The sequence below is a fragment of the Pelmatolapia mariae genome, linkage group LG16_19 (genome assembly GCF_036321145.2).
Source record: "Pelmatolapia mariae isolate MD_Pm_ZW linkage group LG16_19, Pm_UMD_F_2, whole genome shotgun sequence".
NCBI lineage: Eukaryota > Metazoa > Chordata > Actinopteri > Cichliformes > Cichlidae > Pelmatolapia > Pelmatolapia mariae.
Genome location: NC_086241.1, coordinates 24,212,373 through 24,235,186, shown reverse-complemented (window position 1 = coordinate 24,235,186; position 22,814 = coordinate 24,212,373). Strand labels below are relative to the sequence as shown.

Here is a 22,814-nt window from a genome sequence, read left to right as displayed (position 1 = left end):
TACACTGTACTGTACAGGTGCTTTGCATCAGGTTAATATCTCTTTTTGTCTCTTTGAGCACAGAATTGATTTGCCTACTCTGGGTTTGTTTTAGGGCTGCACATTTTCCATCATGTTCCTTAACCTGTTTGAGTTCAAATTAAATGAAATGCCAAGAGGCCCCTGTTTTGCGATTGTTAGATTATAACAGTATTAAATGAATACTGACCAAACTGTTATTCATCATAAAATAATCCACAGTTTAAGTGCAGCATTATATGTTTGAAATCTGGAAGGATAAAAATACTCTTTTTTGGAAAATATCTCTGTAGATTTGAATGTTTCTGGTGATGAAAGAGGAGTTTGTTTTTGTTTATGCACATCTACCAGCTGTGCCATGCGTTTGTCTCTAAAGCTACACATCTAATATGGCCATTTTCATTATTCTCCCCCCAAAGGGAGGGAGTATGTAATCGGTTGTGTTTGTCTGTCTGTCTGTAAGCAATGTAGATACCATTAACAGCTTGAGCTGATTTTATTTTAGTGAAATTCTGGTCAAGGTCAACATCGCGCCCTTTAGGGAGCATTGTGCTCTCTGAATGGTCTTATTGTTGCTATTAAAATTATTTTCAAGTCTGTCTAACAGACTCTCTCTGTGAATTATTACAAAGGTCTTCAAGTAAATTTTTATAATTCAGGCTGATAAAATGTCTATAAATCTTCTCTGATGTGACGACTTTTGAAAATTTAAATGATGCTTAATTTTAAGAAAAGTAGCCTTAGTAACTGACAAAATTGGTACTGTAAATATTGGATTTTGTTTTGGACATGTCGATTGTTCTTATTTCATTTAAAAAGTTTGTTATTTTGAATTAAATATCAGTATAGACAATAAATTCTCATCAACAAGTGTGCAGTTGTTGAGAGGTTATTAAAAGTCCTGCTATAAGTTCCAAAAACAAACTTCTGGATGTGCTTGAGTTCTACTTTTGTGGAAGAAGAAAGATGTTTTAGTGAGGTGTTGCCAGAGCAGCTTTACTGCACTGTGACACTCTATCTCATCTCTGGACATCTGCTGAAGTGAGGGAACACAATTCTTTAAAAGATAATTCCCCATTTGCTGTTTTGATGATGGTGGTGTTTGACGCAGGTGTATACATGATCAGTCCTAATATTATGACCACTGACAGGTGAAGTGAGTGACAATGATTATCTCTTCATTGTGGATGGAATATATTGGGTAGCAAGTGAGGATTTTGTTCACACAAAAGGAAGGAACAGCGGTGAACCAGCGACAGGGTCATTGCCGGCCAAGGCTCACTGATGCATGTACGCAGCGAATGCTGGCTCGTGTTGTCTGATCCAACAGACTTTTCTGATAGAGAGGTACTAGAACAGACAATGTGTCACAGTTTGCATGCTTGCATAGACGTAGGCTAGTAGTCCTGGAAGTGACCACTTACATCAGGATAGAAATATTTTATCATAGGATGAAGGTGATCACATCTTCTTTTAACACTAAGTATAAAAGGAGGGCTGAATCGATCATGAAAAAGGTGTTCCTTATCTCCTCATCTCTTATCTGATAAATCAGAATCCAGGCAAATTGGCAAATATTAACATTTTTAAACTGAAACCAACCAGTTTAATTTGGTGTGAAAGCAAAAGTTTCCATAAGTTTGTTTATAAGTTTACATACTGTAAAGGGGATTTACAATTATATAAAGGTAATTATTTAAGTCAAAAGCTCCTTGCAAAAAACCCCCAAAACACTCCAAAGTACTTGCACTACTGTCATCTACAAATGAGCCACGCACAAGCTCATTCAGACACAAAGTATTTTCTTTGTGTCTGAGTACATATGTTATGTAACTGTGAATGGACTGTCTGAGCTATGCTAATATTATCCTCGGAGGATTAGAAGATTAATATGATGCTGGCCAATCAGGTTTCAGAATTCTTCCACGATTGTACTTGTTGATACTGTACTTTACATTCTGCTGACAGCAGCAATGTGCAGCGTTCATATTTGATTGACTATTCAAAACAATTTAAACATACAGTAAAACATCAATCAGACAAACTAATCACAGAGTTTGTTGTTAATGGTAGTATCCTTTTATACACTTATTTTTTCGCAGTGGATTTGAACGTATTATTTAATAAGACTTTAGTCTTAATGTTTATAAAAAGAAAAAATGGCATTTTGACATTTTGGGTAAATCTCAGCATTTCATCTGTTCACACTGGTCAAGGATGTTTTTAGCTTAGCTTAGCACAGAGACTGGAAGCAGAGGGAAACTGTTAGCCTGGTCCCTTTCAAAAACGTACCCAAACCTCTCAGATGTCCATCATGTACCTTGTTCATTAAACAGTGTGCTGTGTTCAAGTGCTGTCTGTTAACTACCTTTTTCTCTGCAGGTGAGACTGGTGTCCCACAGTCAGGTGAGGTGCTGCTGCAAGACATATTTGCAGTGAAGGTGAAGCGGAGGCGAGCTGCGGGCCAGGAGTCAGGGGGACCCGTGCTTGGTGTGGCTCTCTTCTGGTGTAGGAGGAAAGGGAGAAGGCTGGAGGAGGACACACTGCACCTCCACAATGCCTCCTCAGAACACACACACACCTGGTACAACACCCTGAAGGAGCTGCTCACAGGTAACACAGACATTCAGACTGTCATGCAGTTCAAGCAGCAAGCACACAAAAGCAAACCAGGAGTATTTTTGTCAGTATTCAGCATCTTTGTCTTAGATGGTGGAGCTGGTCAGCCATTAACCATTTGGGGTTCATGGTTTCTGTCAAAATGTTGAAAGTAACACCCAGATGCTGTGAAATTTCTTTGGACAAAACAGTGAAATGTAAATGTGACCAAGCTAATGGATGAGACCCAGTTTGGAGGTTCCTTGGGCCCACATTGAACATCCAACTGTGATGGACTCATTGAAAATGAGACTGGCAGTTTGTGTTACATAAGAGCTGAAACAGGAGAAACGTGAGTCAGTGCTTCAGTGAGTGTCATACTCTAAGATGATTATACTGTACACACACACTGCTGAGTAATACTGTTATAACTAGCACGCTTAGCATCTGTCCATTAGATGGTTTGATGAATGGAGACTGATTTAGATGGAGTTTGTCATTAAATTCACAAATTACAAATTTAAACTCATATTTTTATTTACATCATAGCTCATACAACTGTTAAATGAATGAATAAATATATGGATTCTTACTAGACATACAACATCTGTATTTCTACATGTTTTTGTACAAATGTTGTCAGTAAGGTATCCTAAAAATTGCCACACCCACAACTGTAAATAAAAGGCAGCACTCTTTGTAGCAGAACAAAATTCTGATGCTGGTCTGTATTCTGGGCTCTGATTATTTGGTATTTTTGCTGATGAGATGCTACCATGGGAAATAGTTGATTTTGGAGTCATAAAGTCTTGTTTTTGATGTTCACTTTCATTAACAAGAGTGTTCTGTTTGGAAAAGCTGAAAAAGAAAAATCAAGTAGTAACGTGTTGGAAATGTTTGCATTGTTGGAAGATTGAATTATAATACATTTTTCATTAGGCCAGAATTTTAATTTGTTATAATATCTGAAAAACTGTCATCCCCATCAGCCTTAGCTGTTCTTTGTGTTGAGTGCTCATTCAGTGAAGTCCCATTGCAACGCTTCAAGCTTAGCTTCAAGCTAAGATCGTGTTTATGATCTTAGCTTTTTAAAACCAGACGTTGCCTTTGTGGGGTGTCTGACTTTGAAACCAAACAGTGGAGGATTCTTGTCATGTTAATCACAAGTCATTACCAAGTGAGATAACCGTGCTTCATGCTCCTTTCTGATAATAATGGGGATCATAATTTACAAAATCAATGTTTTATTCAATAAGACTTGAAACTAGCTCGTAAAATCATCAGTGTTCACAGAGGTTGCAGATCATGGAAACAGAGCTGTTTTTCCCCCCAGAAACTTCTGTATAACTTAAAGTGTTTTTGCAACCACAGGATTTGTCCTTTGCTTGGGGGGATCCAGGGTTAAAACACTTGTGCGTTGCCTACAATTGTCAAGTCCAAAAGCTTTTATATACAATCTGTTTTGCTAATTAGCAAATGTTAGCATGCTAACACACTTAACTAAAATACTAAACATAGTAATTAAACATGTGGGTTATTGCAAGTGATAGCAATAAAACTTTGGCTTGCAAGTTAGTCTGGACCATAAACTGTTTAGATTGATAAAGCAGATTTTTCTACAGTCTGTGGAAAGGTTGCAGTTTTTTTTACTGGTTGTTCTGCTTAGATGTGCTGACACCCTGCCATTATTATAGTTCAGGGGCTTTAATGTATAACATTTCAAAATCTTATGTTATTTGGAACAAAACTGAGCTGAAATCTGTGCTGATATGTTTCTAAGCCAACATGGTCAGTCAGCACTGCAGCTGCCCAAGATATAGCAGGATTTAAAACGCACACCTTTGTGTTTTGTACCTCTGCAGATGATTTGCATGATGATGCAGTGCTAGCCGCTCAGATTAAAATTTCATTGTTTTCTATCTGTTCATCACTCAGTTTAATGAGGTGAGTCACAGTTACATCAGACCAGAGAACTAATCTGCTAATCCACAGGAACAAAGACAAAGGATTACACACACACACACACACACACACACACACACACACACACACACACACACACACACACACACACATTTAGCAGTACTCAGTAAAGTGCTGTCAGCAGTTAAATCATGTTGTCTGCAGGAGAGATTAGTTACTGTCTGCATGAACACGTGTGTGTATACAACCACTTCATATTTAGTGCATAAGAAATATCTCTGAGGCTTGGAACTTTAGCCAACATACACTGCAAGGCTGAAAGCATGGAGACATGACTTTTTTCTAGTTTCAGGTTTTCAGTAATATTTCTGAATCTGCAGCTGCAATAGCTTTAGCGTGGCCTTATTTAGGGGCTGGCCTGTTGTTGGTGTTCAAGTTCACCCAATGGTGTGCAATGTGTTTGACATCCGAGCCTTGAGTTCAGTTCTTCTGCACCATGCTGGGAAAAAAACCCCAAAAAACAATCTTATGTCTCTGATTCAGTCTCAAGTAGCAAATAAAGTGCAGAAGATGTCACAGTTGTTTAGTTTCTTTAGACATCAGTATATTTTTTCTATAGAACATAAAGTTTTCAGAAGAATAACCTCTTCATCGCCCAACCACCTGCTGCTAAAGCTCTGGATGTTGCTGCAGTCAGACGTTCCCAGACGCTGATTTCCCAGGTGCACTGTAGTGGGCGGTGCGTGGCTGACAGTTAACACACAATAGAAATGTTGAAGTGCTTGTTGTGTGGATTTAACTCACATGGACACATTTTACATTTCAGTTCTTCTCTATTTGTCCAACCACGCCAACTGCAACAGAGACATTACAAGCTATCCATAAATGAAGAGGTCAGAGGTCACACACACATTACTGTCCTTTTATCACCATGGCATCAGTCTGACATGTTATCGCTGGTCACCTGTCTGTCTGTCCATCTGTCTGTCTATCAAACCAGATTACCCATGAGGCCCTGCAGCAAAGTCACAACTTCTTCAAGTCTTTGTCTTATGGCCTCACACTCACACTCACAGACATGAATGGCCCGCAGGTCGTGTGTCAGCTCAAGTGGTCACACTGCACATCAAGCTGTGACGGCTTTTGTGACTTTACACACCGCAGCAGAGGAGTCTGTGTGCCTGTGTGTGTGTGTGTGAAAGGTAAACACAGTCAGTAGCTCTGCCGCTGTGCGGACATTAAGCCTATTTTCCAGCCAGAGGTCAGTGTGAAAAGCGTATTGTTGTGCGAATCATGGCGTCACCGAGCGGGCAGTCCCGCCGCAGCCAACGCCGGCACCACTTCTTAACCTTCGGGTCTGAACAGTCATCTGCACAATGGTGAGCACAGCGCAGACACTTCCTGTTTCTGGAACCTCATTTTTTGTTGTTTGCTGTGTGAAGCAGCTGCAGAATGCTGTTCAGAAAGTGAATGGTAGTCAGTGACAAAAGGCGAGAACTGCTGCCGTATAGACTCCAATTCCATACACACAGTCAGTCTGCAAGATCGACTGACCGCAGTTGTTTAACACCACAACAGACTGACAGGCCGGTGGAAATCGCAGGACAACTGAAGTGATCAGGTGCCACAGCGACCCCTCCCAGATCTTTTGTCTTGCGGTTGCTGCTTGCTTACAGAAACCTTGGGGTCACAGTATCAGAGTAAAATGGGTGTTGTTAGTCCAGTGGTACTATAAGTTGTCATATGGTCAAAAGGACAACATCAAAATGCAAGGTTTTACCTCTAGAAATGGAGTATAGTTGTGTTTTATTAAATTCAGGAACGTGCTACCCATGCACTGTATTTTCCATCGCCTTTTATTTATATATAAGAGCTCCCGGGACTCCCAGGAAGATGAGTGTTTACCATCTGAGGTGGCTTTCCTTACAGTCTTTTAGAAAGGTGTTGTCTAGATTGTTCCTCCTCAAATCCAAAATCTTGAACTAGTGAAGCATGTCATCGTTATGGACAACCAGATATGTGAGCGTTTGAGCTGCATACTCCACGGGTGCAAATGCTCTGAGCACCATGTCACTAATAGTTTGATATTGATACCCTTCCTCCCTTTTCCTATAACCTCTGTCAGCCCGCACTGTCCACTGTGACTATCATTTATAATTAAAACCCCCTTAATTGCAAAATGTTTCAACTTGCAGTGATTTAAAAAAAAGTGTAAAGTAGCACATTTTCACACTAGAGAAACTGATACAGACTGAGACTGATCTAATGACTGCATGCTAAATGCTTCACAGAAAACCTGTGTAGGTAATGAAGCTGTGAACTAATTAAAAATGATCTAAGGATGGAAAGATTTGGATTTCCTTAGGTTTACGATGACCTGGATGACTGAGAACATACACAGACAGGAAAAATGATGTTTGAAAGCTATAATAAGATGGAGTCTGTTTGTAAACAACATGCAGCAGTCCAGTCTTAAGTGCTCAGTCAGAAACTCAACACTACTCCTTGATGACACAGGGATTGTTTACCATGGTAACATTTCAGCAGCGCCATAGCAACCTGTCACTGGTCAAGGCTCGGAGATGATCTGATGGATACTTGACCTCTTTATATCTGTGAGTCTGTCGTCTTCTTACATTTGTTGTGAAGATGGTTCCTTTATGACAGAAAGCATCTGTTTATGTATCAACAGTGTGAGAGTGATTTCTGTCATTTTTAACACATAATTAGCTTTTATAAGCAAGTTGCCAGTATACACTCTCTAAAAGAAGTGTAACTGGTCTAAATGTTAAGTCTTTATTTTTCAACATTCTGGAAAACCCACTCATTTTCAAATGTACAGTTCCCTATTCCTGGATTGCATAAGAAATTGAAAGCACAATGTCTAGTAAGAAAGAATAAAGCCCTCTGTCATCCCAAGGTCTATCTAAGATTATGTGCTGCATGTCTGCATGTTCTGGAGATTTGCTGTAGACTGAAGAGTCACTTGAACCAGAACCTGCAGCAGGTGGAGAACAAGACAAAGACAACCACCGCCAATACCAAAATCTACCACTACTGTACTGTGCACTGTTACTACAAGAAAAGATCTCACAATGAGAAAAGTCATCAGTTGTCACTAAAGCTAGGTAATCAGTGGGCAATCATGCCATTATTTTATTTAATCTACATGTATTTTATTCTTTAATATGGGATGCAATGAAATCTTTTTTTAAATTATTATTATTATTATTGGTTAAAAGTGTGCAGTTATTTCAAGATGTTGGGAGTGTACATGCAGAAAGCCCAGTCTGACCTGCTGAAGTTACTCTCTTTCTAAAATTCATCCAAGGTGGCTTTAAAAAATCCACAATAGAATCAGCTGCCATTCGCCTTTGCGTTTTCAAAACAGCTGCTCTTGTGTTTTAAATGCTCAGTTTAAGAAACACTGATGGGTGGTGGTGATACCAGTAAAACAACTCTGGTGGTCAAAAGATATTTCACAAGTGTGGGACAGAGGTTACTGCAACAATTCCAATTTAGGGTTTCCTGGTATTGAATTTACTGAACTAAACACTGACCTGATAGGCAGTTTCATAAGCCACTTTAAAAGTACTGCCAATCCCACCAAAGAATACTTCCAGATTTCAAAGTAAAGGTTTGTTTGGTTTCCATTTCTCTTGATATTAGCAGATAAAGAGCAGAATAATCCATGCTCGTTAAACTGAAGGAGAATCAATTACAGCACACATGAATAAATATTGAAAACTTAGCAACCCAACTTTGCTCCTGATGATAATAATGAGACCCTCTGTTATCATCACAAGGTTCTTTCTTATAATTATAAGATCAGTAAGAGATAAGGTGTCTTTTGAGGCCTTTTTTAATTGATTGCATTTCCACATAAAACCAAAAAGAAATGTAGGTTTATTCAGGCTTGTTTGTTTAGTGCTGCAGCACAGATGTGTTGCTTAGAATGGAAATAGGCCTGAGATTTGTGGGACAACGACAGGGTGGAGATCCTGGTATTTGATGGGGGACCACTAGAGAGAGGTGGAGGTGTCGGGTAGCTCCTCACAGGAGCTCCGGAGAACCTGGTCAGAGCCGTGGGGTGGAGTGATGGCAGGAGGTGCACAGTGTGTATATGTGTGTGGGGGTCATTAACAGGGCGAGGTCACGGCCTTTTGGGAGCAGATTATAGTAATGAGAGGGATAATGGAGCTGGTGTGTGTGTATTGATCTGAGATGGTCCAGAGGGATTCATAATGCGGTCTCTAAATCTGCCTAATGATGCGTCATACAGGGGGTCTGTGTATGTGTGTAGTGTGTCGATATTATGAAACAACACACACACAGACCCATCAGTGTATCAACCAGTGTTGGAGATGTAAACAATATTCTGATGTATCAAACAGGCCACCTCCACATATACTGAAGCAGCTGTACAGACACGTGTTATCTGTTTATTTATATATATCTCTGGGTTAATACTTTAAATTTAGGGCATGTGGAAGTCAGTTTCTGATCCATGCAGAATTTTAAGTGAAGATGTTCTTCAGTTTGTTCAGATACTTAATGTCAGCCACGATAACAAAGTGTGTTATGATCAGCGTTCAAGTAAGGACAGTCAGCTGTTGGGCTGATTGATTATGTTTGTCATCACTTGGTAAGTTGATTGTCGTTTTAATTAACGCATTAAGAGCTCATATTAAAATTTTAGTATTTTTAGAAAAATATTTGCAGTCTTCCAAATCTTATTGTCCAAAATGAAAAGTTATTTAACTTCTTGAGTACACATAAATAAACATATAAAACTGCTTCACCTATCAGAACATAGCTGCAGAGGAACGTGAAGTGGAACCCTCAGCTGGCTATGATGAAAGATAGTTCATAGACATTTTATAATCCAGAACTTTATGTAATCAGCAGCAGTAATTTTTCTATTTTATCTTTTTTGTTCACTAAAGGTAGCACATGAACACATTTTTTTTTCTTTCATTTTTGACTTTTAAGGGCACTATATTGTGGACCAAAACACACAGTGGCATGTGGTGTAGTTGGAAATATTACGTACAGCCAAGGAGCTATGCTAGTAGCAGTGTAAAGCCGCCAGTATACCCCACTGCAACGGTTGCTTCAGGTGCTGCCGGTAACGTCATCACACAGCCACTCCTGAAAAGCAGGCGTCACTACTCAGATATCTGCTAAATGCTAATAAACATGAAGTGCAACTGAGTCTCAATAAAGGAGACTCAGAGGATCAAAAACTCATGACTGTGAACCAGTTTGCCACCAGCTGGTTTGCACATCTGGGCAAAATCTCTTAGTAATGCATGGAGTCATTTTTGATCCTCTGAAAATGGGGGGACTCTGCATGAAAATCACTGTAATTACTGAAGTGTTAATGGAGAGCTTTTGAATTAAAGCTGTGTCTACTTCACATCTACATTGTTTTGTTTAAAATTCACTGTTGTGATATTACTGTGCTAAGACGTATGGACCTAACTATCTTTTAGTCTGTTGAACAATAACTGACTCATAGCCCATCACTAGTGTAGCTAACCAACCATTGCAGGGTTTCATTTTCTTTCAAAATCCAACCTATGATCCACCTGCTAAATGTGTGTGTGCATGTGTGTTTTCAGGGTTCAGCAGCCGTCCTACAAATCTGAAGGTCTTCATCAACCCTAGCAGCCACAAGAAGGAGGCCGTTCACATCTACAGAGACCACGTGGCTCCTCTATTCAAGATGGCTGACATCCGAACCGACATCACCGGTTTGTCCATCCAAGTATTTATTTTTCTGCTCAGAAGAAACACTGAAAAATTAGATTAATAAATATAAATAAATGTACGTATTTTTGTGTTTATTTTTAAATATAAAACTATGTGAGGCAGGGTTTTAACACCTAGATCTTTACTGACACCAGACATGATACTGAAATCTGTGTGCGCGCGTGTGTGTGGAGGGAGTCCAAAGGTCAGAGTTAATGGCAGCTTCTGGTCGCTAGGTAACCTGATATAGGGGGCGGAGCTTAGCCCATCTGTTGTGACAGAGGGAGACAGCCTCCTCTGCACTCCTCCCCTCATCTTCTCCATCTTTTTTCCTCTCCTTTCCTGTCTCCTCCTGTTTCCAATCATTTGCTCTTGTCTCATTTCCAGTGCTTCTCCTCTCTGCTGTTTTCTTGTTTTCTTTCCACCTGTCCTCTTTTCACCTTTCTGTTTTCCTCTCCTGCCTCATATCCTTGTGTCCTCTTTCCTTCTCATTTCCTATCTTCTTCTCTCATCACTTTTCCCATGTTTCCTCTTTCTCCTCCTTTTTTCTTGATTCCTCCTGGTTGCTTCTACTCTCCCCCTCTCAGCAGATGGTGTGATATCCGCTGTCCCACTTTTTTTTTGGCAGTCATCAAACACACACTTCATCTGACCACACATATGCACGAACACTTTATCTCTGTCCATCTCAATGTCTCTCCATCTGCTTACTTATTTTTTCCCCCTCTCTCTGTCTTTACCTGTCTTTCTCTCTCCAGTAACAGAGAGGAAGGGTCATGCTCTCTCAGTGATAAAGGAATGCAAACTGGATGAATATGATGGGTTAGTCATCTATATCTTTTTTGCTTTCAAAATCATTGCTTGGTTGGGATTCATCAGGATTTTTCCATTAAAAAATCCAGAGTAAGAAATTATTGTAAAAATAATTTACAATTTAAATGTAGTTTTGTTATTATTCATCCATAGATGTTCAGTATCATAATATGTTGCTTTCTGAACCAATGTGTGACTGATTAAAGACAGGTGGAGCCACGTTTAATTGTGCTGAAAGTAGTCAACGCACTTGAAGATGATCAGATGATCTGCTGTATCGTGTGTGTCAAATATCAAGTAGACGTTTCTGTATGTTAAGCTTAAAGCAACCCGCTGTCAGCACTGTGAGATCGATGAAACTGTCTGTAGCTTTTAAACTGGATGAGTCTAAAATATGCACTTGAAGGCGAGATAAATGATCTCAGGTCCAGGTTAAAAGAAAGCCAGCCGACGATCAGCTGGTCCCTATTCCTCAGGAGGACAGGTGATAGTGGAATTTTACAGTTGGAAATAGTTGACTGTTTAAAGGTAAGTGCGTTGACATGAAAGTTACCATGTTTAAATTGTGACATCATCCTGCTGCTGAACTGAGGTGAACTGGATAATCAAACAGCAGTTTACTGTCAGAGGCGGACACTGAAACACACTGACCCTGACTGATCTCACACACCTCATGCACACACACACACACACACACACACACACACACACACACACACACACACACACACACACACACACACACAGGTAAGATGATCAAATACCAAACATTAACTGTTCACTTTGTTGTTAAAGTTAAAATAACTTTCCATTCCAATGATAGAACAGCAGCTACAAGTACAAAAGCAGCTATCAAATTCTCATCGGTCTTTTTCTGATGGTTTGTGTGCGTGTGTGTGTGTGTGTGTGTGTGTGTGTGTAAGCAGCTTTTGTGCTCAGCCCTCATAAAGCTTAATGTGCTTAGAGAAGATTAGCTCCGCGTTGCTAAGCTAGCTGCTGAGTGTGGGTAGGTGGTTGGGTATGTGTGTGTGTGTATGTGTGTGTGTGTGTGTGTGTCTGTGTATGTCTATGTATGTGTGTGTGTGTGTGTGTGTGTGTGTGTGTGTGTGTGTGTGTGTGATTTGGTTGAAACCTACATTTGCCAATTAGGTTGGCTGTCACCGTGGCGACTACAGCTCCAGGTAATCCCATACTCAGGAAGAGGGGGAGGGGATGGAGACTGTTCACCTCCCATTTACTGCAAATAAAGACTCGGAAGATGAACCTTCTCACTTTCTCACTTTTTTTTTAAACTTTTTTTCATTAATACTAACAAACAATAACTGCCTCCCACCCTACCCTAAAATAAAATACTTTTTTTTTTCAAAAGCGATCAAAATATGATTTTTATCTTTCGTGTGACTCTGTATGGGTCATTAGTAGAAATGTGACTGTAAATGATTCCCTCTCTGTCTCTTTGAGCTTACCATATGATAGACTGTCCAGAGTGTATCCTTTTTCTCACCCTGTGATTGTGATTTCTTATTTTTTTTTCTCTCCATCTGTTATGGTTAAAATATTGCTCGAAAGCATTTCACACCATGAGTTAAATATAATATGTTTGTTTTAGTTTTATAGTCAACTTTATTCTAAACTTAAGATTTTAACACTTAACTTAAGATTCTAAAACACAACCAGAGAATGTAAATAAAACACAAGACATGGATTATACTACTGCCTGTAGACCTTTAAAAAACCCCAGCAATCATAAATATTAAAGAGTTCATGAACTCTGGTGACTGTAGGAGAGCAATTCACTGGAGCCTTTCAAAATAAAACCCATCACAGTCATTCTGAAATCCAGTTTCTGTGTGTCTACTAGTTTAGTTGTAGTCTAATTCTAGTGTCAAAACTTTGGTACTGTTTTTCTACTGAACAAGAAATGTTGAGAAATATTTGTGCTTAATTAAAATACAAACCTTTGCAGTGAAAATACAACCTAGAGTATTTATAAATATCCATTCACCATCCGTCGATATTCATCAATAGTTAAAAGAAATAAGTACTCAGCATCACACATTCAGGACCACGCTGCACAAACATTTTAGTTAGTGCCCAAAAACATTTTAGTTACTTACCCTGTTGTATTATAAAACAAATTGTCAATTTTACTAGAAAAGCCACATCCTCTGCTGGATGGTTTTCCTTTAAATCATCAGGAGTTTGAGATCTGTGAAATGTCTTCTAGGTGCATTATACTTTTTGTGGCTGTGAGTTTGTTAAGTCCGCTTGGGTCCAAATAATGTAAATGTTGTCATTAGGTGCCAAGATTGAGTCTCTGACAATTTTTTGTGACCATGCGTCTATGGAGACTTCACATTTCAATGAGCCAACAATGGATCAACACTTCAAGCAGACCTCAAAAGCACTATAAGAGGACTATAATGTCAGTGAAGTCTGTGTCCTTGACTTAGTATAACCATCTCAATGACCTTCACAATAAATCCTTATTTAGATTTGGATGATTGAGACTGACTTGTGTAAATGTCTACCTGTCCTCACACTAGTTTTTTTCCACCTGTCCGTCAGGGTGGTGTGCGTCGGTGGAGATGGTTCAGTTGCAGAGCTGTGTCATGCTTTGGTCCTCAGAGCCCAGCTGGATGCAGATTCCCCAGAAAAACCAGTGAGAGCTGCACTGCCACTGGGAATCATCCCAGCTGGTAAGAGAGGGCATTCTCATATAGAACCACTGCTTTAAGGTCTCGTAAGGTTTGGTATGCTGGTATGAAAAAAAACGACATGAAGTACTTTTATTAACGGTCTGTCTTCACGTTTGCAGGTTCCACAGATGTGGTTTCCTGTTCTGTTCATGGAGTCAGAGATCCAGTCACTGCTGCCCTCCACATCGTCTTGGGTAAAGCTTACATGTTGTAGATCTGTTACATAGATTGGGGTTGGTTGGAATTGTCTTTAGTAAATCTATATTTGGATCACCTAGCGTCGTCTATGCCTTTTTATAAATCTGTCACGTTTATGTCCAAAATTTTAAATTTTCAAAGACAAAAATCTGTTCTGTTTTAATATTAAATCTGTGGCAATCGTAGCCAGGTTCTTCGTGTAACAGACATAATTTCCTTAAAGCATATCACAGGGAGCGAATCAGGAGCTTGTGCTCTTGCTAAGCTTTGGTGTGATTGGCTGAATGTCAGTCCGGCAGCAGGGACAGTGTTTAAGAACAAACAAACATGCAGACAGACGGTGAGACTGGACTCTGGAGGGAGTGAACAGACAGATGTCTAACAACAGGGTCTGTTTCACTTGAAATCACTAAATCACAGGTTTACACTGCTCGCAGCAGCCCCGCCCCCTTTGTCTCTGACCACCACACTGTCAGGTAAACACGGTAACCAATCAGCCAGCAGCAGGGCGGGCAGCTGTGTTTGAATGACAGCTTATGGTGTGATGATGTTTCATTGTCACTAATTAATACTGCGAGCTGAGTTTGTATGTGTGTGAGACAGATGGGAAAATTCAATAGCCCTAATGAGACTACGTCCTGAACAATAGAAAACTGTTAAAATTCCCAGGTAGGAAGCTGTTCCCACGGACACCAGGTGACTGCAGGTGAATTTTCCTGTCTTCATAACACTGATGAAGTGGGCTCATCCACAATCACATGATCTCCTTGCTGGACGTTAAACTACTAACAAGGGCGGAAGCATCAGTGCTGTTGCTATGGTTACCAGAGCCTGAGCATCCCTTGAAAATAGCGGCTTAACTGTTGACCTTTTATCAACTTAAGTTTGGGAGTTGCAGCTGACACTTAAAATTTTCTGTATGTGAAATGGCCTTAGCTTGTTTATAGGTGTGTGTCAGACTTTTTGTATTTCTGGCTGTTTTTTGTATATAAAAAAGCGTTTCAGCTGTAGTGAGATCTACAGGCGAAAACTACAACAAATGGCTGCAGGCTGCTATCCAACAAAAAGGAAACACAATTGGCTATTAGCTTTGCGGGGGTATTTTTTTCTGTGTGCAAAGTAAAATAATATAAGCACCCAAAATTAAACTAATGTATGGAAAAGCTGTGTTCAAAATTCATTGCTCTGCTTAACAGAGGCTGGAAAATTCTTCATAAGGGGGCCAATTCTGTCCTGATCTCTAAACATAAATATATAAAACCATGACATGAAAGTCACCACCTTGACCACTTTGCAATAATCTCATCAATGATCACCTTACCTGTTTAAAGCAGTTTGCCTCGTTCATTGTTGTATGAAAAACTACTTCTTGCTCACAGAGTTTAAAATTTTTCCAGAAGTTCAAAACCTGCTGAGTCTTTTCTAGCCTGGCTTGTTAGAAACCTTCACTGCAACAATGAGTGGGACAAAAATAGAGACAATTTTAGCAATATGTGAATTTCTCTTTTCTGATATAGCAGCAAACCCAAAGCAATGCAATAGCCTATACACTGAAACTTCAGCATACTGTATCTCCAGACTCACAAACAGATTCAATATTACATTGATATATATTAAATTAATACTCGACGGTTGGTCCTCCTGGTGTTTGGAGGGGTATCTTTGTTGGCACCGTCATCGTAGCAGTAACGAACAACCAGAAGGCAAGCTGGTCGAGGTTCAAATAGCAATTAGGATTAACCAAGCTAGCTGTCTGGGAGTAACAACGGCCTGATGTAACTCATATACAACAGTCTGAATAATTAGATTTTTGACATTTTGATGCCAGAAGTACAAGCAATATGGTGCATTTACAAGTGCATAAATGAAGCATGAAACTGGTACATGTGAACCCTGCTTTACAAAAGTGTCAGTCTGCATTTTTACCTGCATTTATCCACAAACCAGTAATTTCTGTGCAGGTCATCTACTAATTAGTACTGGGCAGTGTAGAAATGTTGTAGAAAGTGTAGAAAGTTTTGTTGCTGCTTTGTCTGCTGTTTTTCTTTTTTCATTATGAACACTCTGTTCACTTCAGGCACATTACAGTAATTTCTGCCTTGGCACAGAATGACTATAAGTCTACCTTCATTAATGATTTACTCAAGAACGTGAACATTGGAAGTTATAAGAACTACCACAAGTCCTGAAAAAGTTTCCAAGCTTTCTCCATGAGGATGCTTCACAGTCTCAACAGACTCAGCTCACAAAGCAGATGCACTAACCAGCTCCTCAGACACTGAGTCGACTCCCTGCTCGCTGTTTGGTCACATGAACCCAATAAAATAAATAAATCATTCAACTCTTCTAGAGTTTTTAAATGTTAATAGAATGAATGTATCAAATTCTGATGATAATAATAATTAGAGTCATTTTACTGTGACATATTACATAACAGTAATAATTTGATTTCTATGCTATCAGTCCAAAAAGCCCAGCAGCCTTCTCATACAGGGACATAACAACATCTCCACAGAGTGCTGGGGTATTTTCAAAGTATGTTTTAGAAAAGCTCATTTCAAGAGGGGGAAAATTATGGTTTAATTCAATAAAAAACAAAGTTTAAAGTTACAGCCTTGGAGCTGAGCAGCAGCCCTAAATCCACCTACTGGTGGTTTCATGTGTCCATTTTTAGCACTGCCCTTAAAAACGAGATACTGCATCTCAAGGGGCTACCCTTTAAATAAATTAAAATTCATTTATGTTGCAGTTGTGCAGCAGTCTGTTACAGGTGCCATTTTAGATATATGACTTCTGACGGATGTCTTTTGTCTCCTCCCTAAATGCTTGTGTGGGATAATTATTGGTTGATATTCATTTATTTCAGCATTTTTTAAAAATGACTTGTGTGAGCATTTTACTGCTAGCAGAGACGGTCATCCAGCTCATGTGACGCTAACACAACTTTCTAATAATCAGTTAGTTTACTGCTGAATTAACTCAGTCATTTTGGTGTTTTTACTTTCACTGATTATTATATTTGTACTTAATATATATAGGATATATTAGGTACAAATATTTTTTTTTACATTCAACCAATTCATCCACTATATTTTTGAATAAGAGCTACCAATATGATATGGAAATAAATCCTAAAGGTGGATTAGGAGCCAAACAGAAAGATAATGACTTTGTGATGTAAATGAATATTGGTTGGACCTTTTAAGAAGCGCCGCAGGTTTGATCTCGGTGACACACTGACCGTCTCAGCTTTAATCCTGCGCAACACACACTGACACACAAACACACTGACAACACGCCATATGGTGAGGAAATCAGATTCTGTCCAGAGAGACAGACAGGCAGTCAGACAGACAGGTGCGGAGACAGCAGTTCAGTTCAGTAGGTTACAGCAGGTATGTGGCCAGATGGCCCGCTTAGTGCGTGTGTCTTTGTGTGTATCCATCTAAAAGCTGGTGGAGCATCTCAGTAAAGGAGCTTGATGGAAAAATCTGGTTATTTTTAAAATTATTTTAGTTATTTCTATGGTTTGTGCTGCGTTCAAAGGCTGTAGAAAAATAAAACCGTAAGCAGTGTTTGGCGTGGAAGCCATATTTTTACCACACACATAAAAAGAATCTGAGGAAATGTTGATAATGTTTCCTCAGATTCATTTCAATCCTCTGAGTTATTAATCGGCTTCACACATTCTGTTAATTAGCCGTATTTTAGACTGTGTGTATTTGTATGTCTCATTTTGAATGGATAAAAACCACAAAATGTACAAACGCATAGTAAGGTTACAAAATTATTCATTTTCAGTGTGAAGGCTTGGAGTAAGAGTTGTGTGATGTCCTCTGAAGTGATGGAAACACAGCTGTGTGTGTGCTGCATCCTAACTGTTTCTAATGAATCGTTTAAAGGGTCTTCTCTCAGTGTGCTGGTGTCTCTCTGCCTGCAGGTCACCTGCAGCAGGTGGACATGTGCAGCTTCTCGTCTCATGGCCAGTTGGTGTGCTTCGGTTTCTCTGCCATGTTTGGCTTTGGAGGGCGGAGTTTAGCGAGGGCAGAAAAGAAGAGATGGATGCCATCGTCACGGCGGCGAGAGTATGCTCTGGTTAAGACGCTGGCTAGGCTGAGGTGACACACACACATATATAATTTTTACTTTTAAATGTAAATGTGCATTCCTAAGGCCTCAGTCACACAGACCTGACTGACTGACCAACCACTGGTCACTAAGGAAAACTGTATTCCATGACTGTTTGGTTGCTGGAGGTTGTTAGCTGTTGCTGAGTGAAACTGGTCACAAAGAGGTATACAGTGCTCCACGGTACTTGTGATGCTTTTGATTGCTGGAAGGTTGCTGAGGTCACTCGTAGTATGTATGGATGACACTGATTTGCCTGCAAAAAAATTGTCTGTTTCCTGTTAGCATCCCATTTTTATCATTTCACTAAAGCTAGAGTCTGTGTCTTCCATGTGGCAATCTGCTAGTAACACAAGTAATCACAAGGTGATTTTTGGTGCATCACTTTCTTTGCCACCATTTTCACATGCTGAAAGCAAGCACTCATAAAATACATATTTTTCCTTAGTGACCGGAGGTTGCCAAGGGGTTGCCAACTGGTCTCTAAGTGTGACTGAGGTCTAACTAGGTCTAGGACTAGCTGGTTTCTTATTTCTTTTTTTCTCTGTCTCCCTCAGACCGGAGGACTGTCAGCTCTCCTTTTTATCAGCAAGGAAGTCAAACAGCAATTTGTTTGTACAGCGGTGAGAAACACGCACGCACAAACACGCACATACGCTCTGTGATGTTGGATGGTACATCTAAAGTGTCTTCAGACCACCATAAAAAACAATATGCATTTGTTTAAACAGGTTACAAGCACTCAGAGGAGACTGTAATTGTTCCACACCAACAGTGTTTGTTAGTTTGCTGCGCTGTTACATTTACTCAGCAGCTGAACCAGAAAGGCAAACACACCACGTAACAGCTTGTCTACTACAGAGACTTGCAGCACAAATCTACCAGAAACAAAATCAACGTAAATTTATTAAGAACAGTGTGGAGGAGAGCCTGTTTGAGTCAAAGCTGTTGTTTTACCATGATTAGTTTAATAACTGGCTCTGTGTTTGACGATATTGGTCCGTTATATAAATTTTCTTCACTGTGTATGCAACTCTTCTGTCATGTTTGAAAAATTAACTTGATTTCTTGCTTCTCAGAGATAAGGACCAGGACCAAGACCAGGACCCAGAGTCCGGTAAAACCACTACTTCTCTATTAAAATGGACAAATCAGATTTTAATCGCTACCAGCTACTCTCTGTCTTACTTTTTCTTTCTTTGATTTGTGTGTACAGAGGGGGAGGAGTCCTGGGTGACCAATCAGGGCCTGTATCTGAGCATCAGCATCATGTCTATCCCTTGCCTGAGTCCACACGCACCTCAAGGACTAGCTCCAAACACCAGGTACACAGTGTACGAAGATTAGCTCGATCTTCTGCTCTTTGGCCTTGAATGCATCACAGTGCACGTTAATGCATGATGATGTTTCTAATAATGCTAACAGTCTCCACCACTTCCTGTTTTTGACAGTTTGGCAAATGGGAGTGCAGCGCTGATTGCGGTCGGAAACACCTCCAGGTCCGAGTTTATTAAACACCTAAAGAGATACAGCAGCTCTACTGGACAGGTGAGAACACCTGCCAGAGGTGAAAATAACATGAATCAATTTATTCCATTCCAATCCTCACTAAAACCTTTAGCAGATCTTCTAAGGCTCAGGAACTGAACATTTGCAATCTAAAATATTCACAACTAAGGAATGTCGGAGTACGATAGCTACCTTTTTTTCTTTACAAACTCCCAGTTTACTCAAAAAAATATGCATTTTTTTCTGTCTGGTGTAGTCAAAGTTCAAGTGTTTGCAATTTCTCATTGTGAAATTCCAAATGATTTATGGATTTCATCATCTACAGTACATATTACTATTAAAAGAATTTTTAAAAATGGGGCAAATCTTTGTACACAAGAAAATAAACAAAAAAAAAATCCCAACAGCATAAACACACAAAAACCTGCAGAAATCAACATATCCAAGACTGTTCTGAGTGGACATTGTGCGTCAGTTAAACTCTACTGTGCAAAAAAAGCAAAGACAACATGTTGATGTTATCATGATGGGCTTAGTTTAATTGCACAGAGCTGGTGCAGTGTGTAGATTATGCCGATGACAGCCTCAGCTGTTATATATGTTTCCACCCGGATGTTTTCCACCGAAGAGAGCAATTTATTGTCGTGGGAACTCACTCTTGACTTCAGTGTCACACAAGCACTTTGACTCGGGACAATTTTGTGATTGTGTTACAGCCGATTAATGGCTGCTGATTATATCACAATCCCTCAACGTTCACAACACCTAAAGACTCTAGAAGATGGGAAAGTAGGTCCCAGTTTTAAAAATACCGCAATTTTCCTTGAAGTTAGTGAGTAGATTAGCCTGGTTCAGCATGACCTGGTCTGGGCAGAGAGACTGCACACTAACCCACTTACTAAATATACTGGCAGTGTGGTGTTCAGACTTGGATGTAAACAGGCTGTTTACTGACTGGCCTACATCCTGCTAGCGTCCGTCCTGACATCTCAGCAGAAAGCACGGCAAAAGTGGGTGTTCAATTGGGGCTGCCCACATGCGACCCCTACAGTTTATGTCCTACTGTGGACTTTAAACCTCTCCTGTCACTTGTGTGATGTAGAGTGTGTGAAAAACTGAATACACCTTTATTAATCTGATGATTTTATCAAAATAATTTTAAAGTTTCAGTGCTTTTTGGTGCAAATCCTCCTGTGTGTTGGTATTGAAGCAGCATTAAACTGAAGCGGAGCTGCAATTATACATTAACCTGCTGGATATTTCCATGATCAATTAATCATATCCTTTGTTTGCTTTGACCTGTTAAAAAAAGCTGAAAATGTGGGTCTCCCTCTTTAATGAGATGCAATAAATTCAAATTCATATTATCAAATAGTGGCGACAAAATATTAGAAACTACTAGAGAAGCCATCAATTAGGCGTAGTGGAGTAGTAAAATATTTCTCTCTACAATTCACAGTCTCGTGAAGGTAAATCAAGTGTGTATTTAAGGACAGTACTGGAATCCTCTGGTCTCTTGTTTTAAGATAGATGTTAATCTGTCCTATAAGAACGGCTTTACTTTAAGAAAGCGCAAACCTGCAGGAGAGGACAGCAGACAGACAGACAGACAGTTGGACAGTCAGCTGGTCTTTGCTGCCCCCTGTTGGAGCTTCACAGCAGAGGACAGTGGACCAGAAGAACCACAGACAGATCCTGCTGCACTCTAACAAGCTGCTTAACGGAGATCTTAATGGCTCTTTCTGACCTCATCAGCTCAGCTTTAACACACACACACACATACACACACACATACAGAAACACACACACAGACAAAGCTCTGACTGATTATCTGTGTGCAGTTCAACTTCTCCTTCGTGGAGACGCATGCTGTGTCAGCAGTGAAGATCCGCCCCTGCTCACTGATTGGCTGTTCTGAGGATGAGAGTGAAGAGGAGGGTGACTTGAAAACCACACCCTTCATCCACGCAGAAGGAACAACCTTCCCCTGGAACATCGACGGAGAGCTGGTGGAAATTGCCAATGAAGTGCTCATCAGGTGGGACGCTTACGCCTTCGTTATTAAAAATATATCCAGATAATACAATCATTACAACAGAGGAATTACTCTGAATGAGTTATTGATTAATTCAAGCATTGATTATTGATGATCAAGGCACTATTTTTCCTTTTAGTTCAGATCAATAAAATATATCAAGAAGAGGTGAATATAGAGGATAATTATTATTATTATTATTTTGGACAATGGCTGCTCTTTCATTTATTTTCAGTCCAGTCCTTGTACCTCATAATTTTCAGAGGTATCTTGTTTTGTTTATTAAAACATTAACAGTGATTTATGAATCTTTCAAACATAAAAAGGGACCTAACACAAGGGCTGAACCCATGTTGTGTCTACACATAACAGACAACTTAGCACGAAGTAATATTTTTGCACCAATATGATGACTGTCAAAGAGATATTAGCCACAAACTTGGTATATCTCTATGGAAGAGGATTAGGGAAACTGGAAAAAAAGAGGCACTTTTTTTCCCCAGAATTCTGAAATTAAAGTCGGAATTCTGACTTTTTTCCTCAGAATTCTGACTTTTTCCCCATAGAATTCTGACTTTTTTTTTCTCGGAATTCTGACTTTTTTCTCAAAATTCTGACTTTTTTTCTCCAGAATTCCGACCTTTTTTCTCAGAATTCTGACTTTTCCCCCCCAGAATTCTGACTTTTTTTTCTCGGAATTCTGACTTTTTTTCTCAGAATTCTGACCTTTTTTTTTCTCCAGAATTCTGACTTTTTTCTCAGAATTCTGACTTTTCCCCCCAGAATTCTGACTTTTTTCTCAGAATTCTGACTTTCCCCCCCAGAATTCTGACTTTTTTCTCAGAATTCTGACTTCCCCCCCCCAGAATTCTGACTTTTTTCTCAGAATTAAGAATTCTGACTTTTTTCTCAGAATTAAGAATTCTGAGATTAAAGTCAGAATTCTGAAAAAGAAAAAAAAAAAGACGTATCTACTTTTTTTTTTCTTTTCCAGTGGCCCTAATCCTCTTCCGTAATATCTCAGTATGATGTTCAGTGAGTTCTTAAAAGATTTGAGGAAACTGGACAAACGGAAGACAAAAGAAGAAGTGACCGGCCTAAAAAACAGATAACATGATCTGAAAGTCATGTTGAAATTC

At 39.6% G+C, this 22,814-nt stretch overlaps 1 protein-coding gene across 1 annotated transcript in view; it reads left to right on the top strand.

Annotated features, from left to right (window-relative positions):
• cerkl (ceramide kinase-like) overlaps positions 1–22,814 on the top strand; it is a 34,471-nt gene that overhangs the window by 10,387 nt on the left and 1,270 nt on the right. The window contains exons 4-14 of the mRNA XM_063498887.1: positions 2,401–2,631; positions 10,164–10,295; positions 11,052–11,115; positions 13,675–13,805; positions 13,925–13,999; positions 17,944–18,121; positions 18,689–18,754; positions 19,211–19,248; positions 19,348–19,456; positions 19,583–19,679; positions 21,482–21,678. Coding sequence (XP_063354957.1) covers positions 2,401–2,631; positions 10,164–10,295; positions 11,052–11,115; positions 13,675–13,805; positions 13,925–13,999; positions 17,944–18,121; positions 18,689–18,754; positions 19,211–19,248; positions 19,348–19,456; positions 19,583–19,679; positions 21,482–21,678 — 1,318 coding nt within the window. The remainder of the gene's footprint in view (positions 1–2,400; positions 2,632–10,163; positions 10,296–11,051; positions 11,116–13,674; positions 13,806–13,924; positions 14,000–17,943; positions 18,122–18,688; positions 18,755–19,210; positions 19,249–19,347; positions 19,457–19,582; positions 19,680–21,481; positions 21,679–22,814) is intronic.